The sequence below is a fragment of the Larimichthys crocea genome, chromosome VII (assembly GCF_000972845.2).
Source record: "Larimichthys crocea isolate SSNF chromosome VII, L_crocea_2.0, whole genome shotgun sequence".
Taxonomy (NCBI): domain Eukaryota; kingdom Metazoa; phylum Chordata; class Actinopteri; family Sciaenidae; genus Larimichthys; species Larimichthys crocea.
In genome coordinates this window covers 7,350,842-7,364,130 of record NC_040017.1, presented here as the reverse complement: position 1 = coordinate 7,364,130, position 13,289 = coordinate 7,350,842, and the positions used below count along the sequence as shown (strand labels likewise).

General features: G+C 42.4%; 2 protein-coding genes and 1 long non-coding RNA gene across 3 annotated transcripts in view; 2 read left to right on the top strand and 1 right to left on the bottom strand.

Annotated features, from left to right (window-relative positions):
• Positions 1–56: 56 nt before the first annotated feature.
• LOC104930462 (T-box transcription factor TBX1-A) lies at positions 57–4,061 on the top strand. The gene is made up of 8 exons (XM_027279976.1): positions 57–1,401; positions 1,546–1,720; positions 1,827–1,928; positions 2,122–2,293; positions 2,418–2,573; positions 2,753–2,820; positions 3,187–3,287; positions 3,501–4,061. The coding sequence occupies exons 1-8, from the start codon at positions 1,395–1,397 to the stop codon at positions 3,683–3,685; spliced, it is 966 nt and encodes a 321-aa protein (XP_027135777.1). The 5' UTR covers positions 57–1,394; the 3' UTR covers positions 3,686–4,061.
• LOC113745984 (uncharacterized) lies at positions 3,561–4,667 on the bottom strand. The gene is made up of 3 exons (XR_003462540.1): positions 4,551–4,667; positions 4,231–4,297; positions 3,561–3,676 (listed from the first exon to the last, which is right to left on the bottom strand). It is a non-coding gene; the product is annotated as an uncharacterized LOC113745984 (long non-coding RNA).
• Positions 4,586–13,289, top strand: part of bace1 (beta-secretase 1) — a 15,134-nt gene continuing 6,430 nt past the window's right edge. Inside the window, exon 1 of the mRNA XM_027279977.1 lies at positions 4,586–5,532. Within this exon, the coding sequence (XP_027135778.1) occupies positions 5,188–5,532 (345 nt within the window). The 5' untranslated portion in view covers positions 4,586–5,187. The remainder of the gene's footprint in view (positions 5,533–13,289) is intronic.

Genomic DNA, 13,289 nt, shown 5'->3' with positions numbered 1-13,289 from the left:
TTTCCTCATTTTCCTAAATGATCTGTCTGTAATGAAGAAGAATAACAGTATAACACACCGCAGTTCACTTTATTACATCAATGTTTGCCACAACATTAGAATACAGCCAATTTTATCTAAACTATTAAAATACATAGTGCAGTTTACTTAAAAATGACCCTCTCCAGAGTATAGCAGCAGCTTTATTGAAGTGTTTTTGACCTCAGTGAGCATATAAGGTCATATCACACAGACAGCACATTGGGTAAGGGGTCATCATTGATCACAAGGTCCATTGGAAAAGAGCAATATTAATACAATCACTTCTACTTAAGAGGCACATCCAATAACATATAAGATATTTCTGCCCTGGGTCTTGTAAGCTGTGATTAATGAGCTGTTCGGGGGTATGAAGTGGCCTATTGACAAACTAAAAGTCTCGTTGTGCTTTATTAGGAAAAAGTCCACTTTTCTGCTTAAGTTCCCTCAGGCTGGAACCCTTCAACACTGTCCCATCATAGAGTCACATGAGGCTATACACACAAACACACACAAACACACACACACATATGTGCACATCCCAACCACACCACTAAACACTTGCATTTGTAACCACACAACTTGATTTATCAAGATCATATGTCTTATCATTTGTGTCTTAGTGTTATGAGCTATAGTTATGTCTTTATGTTATACAAAACCTTGCATGACACACACACACACCACACACACAGTGAAACACTTTTGTACAAACCACATTAACAGCAATGTCCAGGACTTTATCAGTGTATCCCTAACACAATCTGATATGCTAAATTTTATAGATATGCCTGAAAGGCGCCATGAATTAAAACAGAAATATCAACTTTTAGGGAATAACTGACTAATTAGTATGGTGCTGAAACTCTAAAGCTAAAAAAAAAAAGAGGCTATGAATAATAAAAGCAGTTTGTTGCTGTCTTTATCTGTCCACACCAAGGCTGATTAGGATGTTATTAATGTCCTACTGGTTGGTCAAGATGAGCTCCACTTAAGGCTTTAGGCTATAACAAACTGGAAATGCAAGGTTTGTTGCTCCAAAAAGGCTTTGGGTGCATGTGTGTGTGCACGCACATTGGTCTATTCACAACTCTTAAGGCGGCATGCCTGCATGCGTGTGCAGCTGTGATTAGTGCATGTCAGTGGCACTATGAGTATTGTAATGGATGAGCCAAGCATGGAGGTCCCCAGTGAGAGTCTCATGGTGTATAAAACCAGCCTGTTCCTGGACACAAACAGCCACTCTTAATCTATCACAGATCTCCACTGGTCTCGATGTATAAACAGGAGTTGCTGACTGGAGTGAACAGAAATATCAAAGGAAGAGACAAAACAGCAAATTCTTTCATATTATTTATCTTGTAGACCTTCAAGCGATGGCTGGTAAGTGTGTTTTTATGATCAAAATTGCCTAAGTTCAATGTAGAAAATATACATTCTTGTGATGATGATTATAGGCAAAATCTTTTATCCTAACGTGAACAACACACACCTCTCCTCTCCTCTTTTCTCTTCTCCTCTTTTTAGGTCCTCAGCTGTCTCAGAACTATGAACTATCTCTGCCCTGCTGTGCAGACAGGGGGTCACTGTCGAGCGCCAAGGCCCCCCAAGTGAGTGTGGTTAGGGTACAGCTGGAGATGCATGCACTTTGGCAACAGTTTGACCAGCTGGGCACAGAGATGATTGTTACCAAAGCTGGAAGGTAACAATAGTATTCAGATTTGTATTTCTCATTACCTTATCTTGCACTTCATTTTCTCTGGGGTCTCTGACTGCACTATGTTCGTTTACATGTTCACAAACTGCAGGAGGATGTTTCCAACGTTCCAGGTGCAAATCTCCGGAATGGATCCTGCTGCTGAATATGTCTTGCTCATGGACTTTATCCCTGTTGACGATAAAAGATACAGGTCAGACATGCAGAGATTTTTTACTTTTTCGAACATACTGTTAACATTTTTTTTTTTATTATTTCTGATCTGTTGTAGCATTTTCATCACTTTATTCCTGAACATCATAGCCCTCTTATAACCTAGATCTACCTTGAGCTCTTACCATACAAGTCCTATCTTACACATTTATAAAACTGTGTGTTTGTATCAGATATGCGTTCCACAGCTCATCCTGGTTGGTGGCAGGGCGAGCGGATGTCGTGGCCCCAAGCAGGATGCATTTCCACCCAGATTCACCCGCCTGTGGAGCCCAGTGGATGAAGCAGACTGTATCTTTCGACACTCTCAAGCTCACCAACAACCTACTCGATGACAATGGACATGTAAGTTAATGTGTGTCTCTCTTTTGAGAGAAAGGTTGTGTTTTCTTCCAACATGAAAGAACATTTAGAAATGTCCTTTTTTATTATTTGCTTGTTGTGTTTTCTGCAACTTTCTCCTTGCCAGATGATACTGAACTCCATGCATCGCTACCAGCCACGCTTCCATGTGGTATATGTGGATCCAACTCCCAACAGTCATTTAAATGCATACAAGAACTTCTGCTCTTTTTCCTTCCCCGAGACACGCTTTATGGCCGTCACTGCATATCAGAACCACCGGGTAGGAAACCCAGGATCTGTTGGCATTTTACTGAATATTACACAGGCCCATCACACATCTTTGTCATATTTATGTCAAGCATGAAAACTTTCTACTAATGAAACAGACATATTTGGGAGAAATGTCTTTTCTCATTTATTTTACCCCTTTATTTTTTACCCTTTGTCTCTCTCTCTCAGATCACCCAGCTAAAAATTGCTAGCAACCCATTTGCTAAAGGCTTCAGGACTACAGACCCCCAGGACCGGTGAGTGTCTCAGTCAGTCACCCACCCAGTCTGGTTGGAATACAGTTTGCCTGATTAAAAAACACATCTTTCCCTCAGTTGAGATCACGACTAGATCACAGTGCATTTCATCGCTGTTATCAGTCGGTACATAGTGATAAGGCAGCAGCCTCGCTGATAGCTAATCTTTGACCTTTGTATGCAAAGGATGTTAACACATGGGAGGTTGTTGGCCATGTATGGTAAAACTGTGAGAGACATGATTATAGTGATTTATAGGAGGTTTGCATAATTTACATATGGGCATGTACACCTCTGTTTACTATGCTTGTGTAACTATACAGTATCTGTGTGTGTGTGTGTGTGTGTGTGTGTGTGTGTGTGTAGGGTGGGTAAATCTGGACACTTACCAGTGTGGTGTCCACCAGAGGGCAGAGCTGAGCCCCTCATCACCGGGCAGAAAAATTGGGGCACAATGATTTCAACTAGTAAGTGTCACACTGTAGATTATAGTATATGCTATGATAGGCTACAATAACTGTAAATATAAAATGTTTTCTAGCAAGGGAGCTGGCTGGGTTAATAGACAGAATCTAAATTATTTGAATCAGGAGTAGGTTAATGATTCAGATTTAATTTATAAAGGATATAAAAACTTTAGTGATGAATATTTGTCCAACTGTGTTCTCCTGCATCCTCAGGACAAGAGGAGCCAGCCCCGTTGTTGGTGGAGCAGTGTGGACTTCTCCACCACTGCAAAGACTCAGTGGGATTCACCATGGAGAGGAAAGATGGACACAGTATATTGGCACCTGCTTCCTTCCTCCCTGTTCCTTACTACTGGGATTGTCCAGGGTCATCTCAAGAGAGAGGCAATCTGTCATAGGAGAGAGAAGCAAACTGAATGAGCTTTGAATTCAATTTGAACTACTGCCTGCTTCCTCATTTACGTTATTGTGTGTTTTATACTCAGTGTATATAGTTTGTGGTGTCCCTCACAAAATTAATTTATTGTAACTATGTTTCACCAAAACAACAATGCAATGTGATACATTTCCAGCAATGATGCTGTAGGCCTTTATAATAGCATAGCATACAATAAGAGTATTACAGAGTCACAGTGTGTACTAGAAATTATAGCTATAACAATGGCAAATCACTGACAGACAAAATCTAAAATACTAGAACCCCACCCCAAAACACAGCTAAAAACAACATAACACACTTTTTGAAAATGATATATGGTGATTTCTCCTAATGACATTGGTGCAACTACAATGTATTCGTTTGTTGTTTGAGATAATAAAATGTCAATCTGAAATCTTGGCCTGTTTATAAAAAGCAAATCATGTGCAGATATCTGTATTTGCTCTGAGTGAGAGCAGGTAATAATACCTCTCATGCAAATGTTGTGTGGGGAAATAGAAATACCTGTGATCCGCAAGGCAATCACGGTGAAAACTTCATTACCCAGAATGCAGTGTCCCACGGTCATTTCCTGAAGAAGAGGAGAGATCCATGACATGACAGCGCTTTCAAATTAAAAGACCTCATGAGAAACAAACAGTGGTATGGCATGCATAATGTACGATTAAAACACAAGTGATGGTTATATACTGCCTGACGGAACATATAATATGTTATTGCACATATAAATCATGTAACCAAGGCTTTTCAAAAAGGAATGAATTCTACAGATTGGTTTGCTGCTCTAGATTTAAGTCGGAGAGTTTTATTTTGAAAATGCTCACAGGAAGTCGCGAGCTTTCACACGGTAACTTGACGGCGGCGGTGCTCGCTCGCGCTCTCGCAGCTCTGAAGGATGCAGCGGGGTGGATGGAGGAGGAGGAGGAGGAGGTGAAAGACTGGAAGGCGGAGAACAGAATGAACGGGTCGGGAAACCTGGAAGGATGCGGATTACGGCATCCCGCCGTCCAGCTGTGCCTACCGACGATGGTTTCGGCCGTTTGACATGAGGGACGCGCGGAGAAAACGACACGGGCCTGCGGTTTGTTGATACGCTGAGCACGGAGGGAGAGCCTGTCATTTACCCGTCGCCTCAAATTATCAGTGACACTGGTTTAATTGTGAGGGTGATTTGATTTCCAGCGGAGGCTATTTGCTGCTGTCCTCCATGTTACTTTGTCGTGGTCTAAAATTGGGCTTGTGTCAATTAACGTGAAGAAAGCGGGAGGAGAAAACAAAGTGACCCTGCCCCTCTTCATGTTTGTGGTTCAACTGCCATCATGGTTTCAGCTGTCATTTTAGCATCACCGCCACCTGATCTGGTCACCGCCGACTGGATGTCAAGCTGAACGGAGTGCCGTCACGTCAAAACCAAACATACCCCCCCCAAAATAAAAAAAATAAACTCCAGCGAGTTTCAACATGGATGCGTCGACGTTACAGCCTCGCTGGCTGACGAATTTATTCATATGGACGTCGTTATGTCTGCTCAGCAGCGGTCAGTCCGCGCCGGACGCCTCGGGCCTGCCTTTAGCCATCCGCGTGCCACTGCGGCAAGGCGCTCGCGCTGAACAGCCACCGCAGCTGACTCCCGCCGCCACCGTGAAGCGCGAGCGCGGCAGCGCTGGGAAGTACGCCGCGCGCAAGCGGAGAGGAGCGGCGGCGGCGGCGGGCGGTGTCAGCTTCGTGGACATGATTGATAACCTACGTGGGAAGTCTGGTCAGGGTTACTACGTGGAGATGGCCGTGGGTTCTCCTCCGCAAAAGGTAACGAGTTTTATATACGTGACGTGATTTATATGTTGTTAAAGCAGTCTGTTATGCACCATGTGACCTATACAACAAATCTCTGTGTTGAATTAAAAACAGGTACACTCATAAAATCAATAAATCTTTCCTTGAGGATGACATTCAGTAATACCCTGTAGAGAGTCTGGCTCTCCTTGCAAAATACAATATTCATCTCTGGTCTCCTGCTCCCTGTCTTTGTCTCACTAAAATCAGCCTCATTGGCAGAAATGTTGAATTTAATTCCGTTTACACTTTAAACTCATTAAATCTAGTGTTTCTTTATCGGAATGAAAGTGAATAAAAAAAGTCAGATAATTAACATTAAAGACACATTTATGATGATGATTCTTCTATCATGCAGCTCAAGGTAGGCGACATCACTATAAACTTTTGACACCCCTCGATGACACGTGCAGTGCATGTCCTTTACTAATGTAAATAAATATCATACTTTAATTCGTCCAAGATTTAAAGTTGGCGTCCCCGCAGTGACAGATGGCCTTTGTGTGTGTGTGTGTGTGTGTGTGTGTGTGTGTGTGTCCTTTGTGTGTGTGTGTGTGTGTGTGTGTGTGTGTGTGTGTGAAAGAGAAAAAGGACTGAATGGTACTGACAGATAATGGAACCATTAATTCTGCAGAGTGAGGAGTGCCAGCTGGGTGCAGCTGCGGTGTACAGGCTGGCACACAGAGGGTGACGGGTAGAGGAAGGGAGGAAGAGAAAGTCGTGAGGTGGTAGAAGAGGAGGAGGAGGAGGAGGAGAAGGTGAAGGAGGGAAGGAATAAAGAAGCGACAAGGGAGAGACAGGAGATTCAGAGAGTCAAGGTGTGAGTGAGAGGTGAAGAAGAGGCAAAAAAGGGAGGGAGAGAAAGATGAAGGAGAGACGGGTGTTTCCTACATCAGACAGATCTGCCGTTATGCTGAGCACCACAGTGACTACCAGGCCAATCGGCACAGACAGACAACACACCGAGTGTCCTTCAACCAGTGCCCATGAACCTTAATTTACATAAACATAATCTACAGAAACCATATTTAGTTTGAACAAACATAGTCTTAAATTGTCAAAACTGATGAAGAGTAATCACAGCCATGTTTTGATACTCAACAGCCTATGCAAACTCAGTACTACGGACACGTTTTGGTCGGTACCCGAAAATGTAGTGACATTTGATCCGCAGCTCTATCACGAGCAGGACACCGAATCCCGACCATAGATACGCTAACTGCTGGATGACGTATCCAAAAGTGGGGCCCCTTTCATATCTTCCCACACTTTCTCCTTCAGTTCCCCCTAACTTTCATATCTTCCCACACTTTCTCCTTCAGTTCCCCCTAATTAATTGTTTTTGCTGTTTTACACCTCTATGATGCTCATGGCACTCTCTTCCAGCTCCTCGTCTTTTTTTTTTTGTAAATAGATGTGCACGTATGAAGTCTTTAAGGATCAGAAGGTGTCACACGATGTATGATCCACTGTGTTGTAACGCCATTTTTCTACGGTAACCCAGAAGGGACAAATCAAACACAAATACAGAAATCTCATGTGTGAAAACCTGAGATTTAGCAACCAAAACTGTTGAACTGCTGTCTGAATTTTGACCAGAAGGATTATGTGTAGAACAAAATTAATACAGAAAATAAGTTTCAGGACCTTTAAAATTGCAGTAGACAGGCACTGGGACAATAAAGATTATATTAAAGGATGTATAAATGTGTGAAAGATACTGAAATTGCTAAGACTACGTCCTTTTTGGAGCCTAGTAATACTAAACACACTGATCCTCAGTCACTTCATGACCTGGAGTACAATAAAACAGCCTTCTCAGCCATCTCATTCATTAAAGTCATCGTTTGCAGACACTTAATGAGTCTCAAGATATCATGAATCAGATGACCTAAATGCATTTAAAAAGGTTTGTTGAAGCCGGGTTGCGAGGTTATGGAGACTTCTGCATATTCAGTGTGTTACCTGCAGTAGACGGCGGTTAGATCGGAGAAGCAGACGAGGATCCTGACACAGAGGCAGGCTCAGCAGAAAAATTAATTTTAGCCTCATAAAAAAGACCCACCTCCAAAAAATCAATATCTGTTTCACTGTATGTTGTATTAAAAATCTTCTTCTATATACATATACACATTCATTTATCAGGCTGTGTATGAAATGAACTGAAGTCAAATGGTTTTGGAAATGACCTCAAGTTATCGATTTACATTAACTTTCAGATATGTCGTGTTCTGTTCTGGTAACCACTAGATGATTTCTCCTCCATAGAGGGGGAAGGGCAAAATATAATGGCTGGAACTGACAGGCATTCTGCCAGGGAGGACAGGAAGACAGAGCAGAGAAAGACATGAGGTCGCAGTGTGTCAGGATGCAGCCTTTACTGTGTGTATGTGTGAGAAAGAGACACAAGAAGTATCCTGAACAGTCAGCAAACCTCTGGCTAAGAGCGGAAGACAGACAGAGTGTATGTATATGTATATATTACTGGCACGATGCATTTGTGTGTTAGAAGGCAGCTGGACAGTCCAGTATTTATTCTGGGCTTTCAGGCCCAGCCCTTGAGACAGTAGCGCATCTCTGGATATTTAAAGAGCCAATCCATTATTGAGCGGCTTGCTGTCTATTTGCTCTTCTGTTTGGGTGTTTCTCTCTTTGTCTATATTCTCTGCCAAGCAGTTGTTCCATCTTTCACATTGTTCGTCAATCAGCAAAATAGTACATTGTATGCCTGTACGTCACTGCAACAAAGGGACGACAAATCGAACCACGACATTTCATCTTAACTAGAATTATCTGAATGAAAACATCTGCTTTAGCACATAAAAACACAGGACTCAAAGACGGGAAGAAAAATGAAGGGTTACCTGCGGTGCAGCAGTTTATATATGTGTAAAGTATAATGTGTTGCATTCAGTAACTATCGTATAATTCTTGTCTTTATCGCCATCTGCCATTGTGCTCCATTCACACATTCACTAACTGTTTTAACTGATTGTGCAAAATATGATACTCTCATGGAGATGCAGACAGAAGAGGAGGAAGAGAGAGAGAGAGAGAGAATAGTGGGCAACCTGAGAGGAGTGGAGGGTTAGAATGGAGACAGAGAGGGGACAGAGAAAGGACGTTGAGGGCAACAGGAAACGGCGCAGGACACTACAAGGGAAGAGAAATGGATACAGAGAATGACTGAAAGAAGAGAGAAGTGAGGAGGCTGCTTGCTATATTATATATATATATATTATATATAGATATATATATATATAATATATATATATATATATATATATATATATAATAGATAGAGAGAGAAGAAGAGAGAGAGAGAGAGAGAGAGAGAGAGAATAACCTCAGCTTGTATCAGACATAAAAATAAAGGTATCACAGCAGACAGACATCACACAGAAAATGTTTTACAAATGGTTGTGTCTGTCTCCAAGGCAACCCAAAGATAGATTAAACTTACCCTTCAGAGATTGAACATAATCAATTTCACAATGTAACCCAAGCGTCAGTTTTACAATCTATTGATTTTGTAAAATGGACCAAGCAATATTTAATAAATCTCCCACTCTCTGTCTTGTCTTTTCTCTCTGTGTCATTAGTTGAACATCCTGGTGGATACAGGAAGCAGTAACTTTGCTGTCGGGGCAGCTTCTCATCCCTTCCTGCGCAGATACACCATCGTTCGCTGTGAGTAGAGAAAACAGCAAAAGAAAAAAACTCTTCTGAGTTTTTTAGGAGATATTATTAATACTCACCTCACAGAGTTGAAGCCTTTCAATTACTTACTGTAAAACCTCCAGGAACCAACCCCTCCTTCTTTCTCCTCCACTATTTCGTCCCACTCTTACCGTCCATTCACAGCTCCAGCTCGTACCGCGACCAGAGCAGGAGCGTGTACGTTCCCTACACCCGGGTCGCTGGGAGGGAGAGCTGGGGACGACGTGGTCTCCATCCCACACGGCCCTAACGCCACGCTGCGCGCCAACATCGCCGCGATCACCAGTCAGATCGCTTCTCTCATCAATGGATCTAACTGGGAGGGAATCCTGGGACTAGCCTACGCCGATATAGCCCGGGTAAGAGCAGTGCATTGTATTAGTCACATTTCATGTAACATGTTGTGAAGTTAGACATTATGCACAGAAGAAACGGATTGGGGAGAGGTGGAAGAAAGCTAAATATCACATTTTAGATCAATATTTAGCTGTAAGATAAATATATCATTTATCAAAATTTCTACGGTTGCTACTTTTCTCTGTCACCTACAACGTTGGCAGTAATTCAAAAATGCTGCTCATGACTTTCTCTGTGAACGACCAGGAAAGCCGAAAAGGGGGAGACGTCCAGTGAATCCTGTGAGTGCTGACTTGTTAAAAGACTTGTGAAAATACTGTATTTTCTTCGCTGTCCTTTGCTGAGCTTTCATTAGATCTATACCAAGATGTGGTTTTGGGTAATTCAATTAACATCACAAGGGTTACGGGTTTGGCTTGACAACCAGTGGCTGACAGGTCAGGAGAAGGACAAGGTTGTTTTCTAAATCTAAAAACAGCCGCTTGGTTCCACCATTTAGAAGTAAAGCTATCTTACTTATTTTTACTTCTTCTCTCTTCATCTCCAGCCGCGAGACACTGGAGCCTTTCTTTGACTCTCTGTTCGCCAGACTCAGGTCCCCAACCTCTTCTCTCTCCAGTTGTGTGGAGCAGGCTTCACCCAAAATTACTCCCTGGCAGCGCTACGCAGTAGCGGCAGCATGGGGGGTAGACGCACATAGGGACTCATGCATACAACAAATAAACCAATCATATTAGAGCCCACTGCTGGATTCTGTTTTTACCATATTCTCGCAGATTACGGAGGAGTGGACCCATCGCTCTACGTGGGAGAGCTTTGGTACACTCCAATCCCAGGGAGTGGTACACGAGGTGATTATCGTACGTATTGAGGTGAACGGACAGGACCTCAACATGGACTGTAAAGAGGTAAATGGACTGGGCTGCAAAAACCAAAGAAAGATTTAATTGTCAGTCACTGATGCTAAGAGCTATGAGGGTGTTTCTAATCTGTGATTGTTTATCTATTTTTTAAGTAAAAATAACATAGAGCATCGTGGACAGTGGCACCACCAACCTCGACTGCCGAGGAAGAGTCTTCCAGGCTGCAGTCAAGGCTATGAGCAGCCTCTTCGGTCAGTCCTTACTAAATGTTTCTTTCTCTTCCTTCCTTCCTTCCTTCCTTCCTTCCTTCATTCTTCTCGTTCTTTTGCTGCCCTACTCGTGGAAATAACTTACATCTAAGGAGACTTCAGGGGGTGTTAGTATTTCACTGTTTTCCAAGACATCTCAGTCATCTGGGAAGAAGATTTGTATCGCTTCATCTCTGAAAAGCTTTCATGTTTTTTGTTTTTTAAAAAGCCAATTTGCGGCAACCATATTTGTACTGACAAGGTCAATACACCTCAGATTTTAAAAAAATCCTCTCCCACTCCCTCTCTTGTGGCCAGCGCTTGTTTGTCCTCGTCTCTTTGATTAACATCCTGTGACTGTCCAGCCTCTAAGGTGCAGATGGGGATGGGAAGATCGGAGTGTAATAAAATGTTAATACGCTCACCTGAGTCGCCTTCCAGTTATCGCAATACGCTAGGGCAATGCGCTTAACAGTAGCGGTGAGCGGCCGTAACTACAGGTTCAGGGGGGCTGTATGCATCCTGAAAAGAATGCCTGCAGACTCTACTCAGGGCTTAAAAGGTGGGTGGGCAGCTGTTTCATTTGAAAAATGATCACGAATATAATAATAATGAACAGTTTCACAAACACTGGCCTAGAGTCTTTTGTTGAACAAAGTTGGTCACTGTGTTCTGGAGTGAGATGGAAAAGCTCCTACTGTACTGTTACTAACAATTATTAATGTCCCCTGCAGTGGAGATCAGCCTCTCTGCTGTAACGCTAATACCAGGGGAAAAGCAGCATGATATTTTCAGAGTTGTTCAGTTCTGCAGTTTGTGTTTACTCCCTTGTTTATAGTGGCGGAGTTCAAATGCTCACTGTGCTAACGCTCACAAAACACCACCTTTATCTTTTACAGCTAATTATAGTGGATTGATTTTTTTTTTTTTTTTTACCCACTCATACTGGATAACTCCAGCCTTCCCTCGTGACCCTGTGGTTTGTAATAACTGGGTGTTTTTTCAGACAGAGTTTCCCTCTGGGTTTCTGGTTGGGGAGCAGCTGGTATGTTGGCAGGCTGGCACTACACCCTGGCACATCTTCCCAGTCATCTCTCTCTACCTGATGAGCGAAAACCACAACCAGTCCTTCAGAATCTCCATCCTGCGCAGGTAATACACAGTATCCTGTACTGGAACTGAGCATGCTCACATAAAAAGTTTGCTCAGTAGTTTGCTTTAGAAAATATGGCAACCTGCCTATAAGAAGTTTGTTATTTACAATTTTATTATTTCTGTGAGCCAGTCTTCATTTCCCTTTGCACTTTTAACGGAAATTGGTCACAATAAATCACCCTATCCTTCAGCGTACCTTTTTATACAGTCCTCAGTAGATGACATCCTGGCTAGTTACCATGAGGGAAAAAAGAATGACTACATTTCAAATATATTTTCTAAAGCTTTTCAAAAAGGTCATTAAACGCCTTTTACTCAAACCTACTCAGACAGACCTTGACGGGTGTGGAATGAATACGATTTGACAGAGAGATTTAGAAGCGAGGTTCGTGTCATAAACCTGTGGGAGGCTCGGGCCCTGCTGACGGCAGAATGACACATTCGAGAAAAGCTTTTGCCTTCTGCTGTAATTTCTACAGCAGGTAAACTAGTTAATCACTGTGTATAGACTGTGCGCTAACCATAGAGCTCAGGAAAGGTATAAATCAAACATACAAATGCACTTATGAAATAGCAGATTTGAGGCTCGTTAATATAGAGTTTAAGGAAGCTGAAAATATATCGGCTGATATTTAGAACACATAAACAAAATTTGATTGTTGGACCCTAATACAGTTTGGGTACTAAGTGGGGAATTTACAGATGAAAAATAAACATGTCAGTGCTCTCTGGTGGACAAATGCAATGACAACATCTTTACATTACCCACCTGCCAATTTCTTATGCCAACATACAGCTTGGTAGCCACGTATAAACCAAAAACTAACTAAATCAACCAATGATCCATCCATGTCAGTGTGTTGGCCAGGCTCTACAAGAACACACAATTAGCTTTTTAACACCACCTCCCATTACACTTTTATTCCGAAAGGCCTTAAGTAATGTGTTGCAGGAGTGTGACGTACCATATACTGTAGGTAGAAGAAGTGTAACTCTTTGTTTGTATCGTTTACTTCCTTGGAATTTTTTAGCACTTTTTGTAAGGCATCAAAACATGCACCTAAAATTGTAAGGCAGCAAAATATCAGTATATTTCTCAAAAACAACGCAATACACAGCTTTATGAGTTCTTGTTTGTGATGTTCTGTGTCTAACTCCACCCCTGATTTTTCCCTTTTCTTGATTATTTTTCATTTTTTTGCTTGTGCAGCAATACCTGCGCCCAGTAGAGGAAGTGGCCTCCGCCCAAGAGGACTGCTATAAGTTTGCCGTGTCCCAGTCTAGCACGGTACAGTGATGGGGGCCGTCATCATGGAAGGTTTCTACGTGGTCTTCGACCGGAAAAGAAACGCACGGCTTGCTGTCAGCACTGCCATGGTGAGGAGGA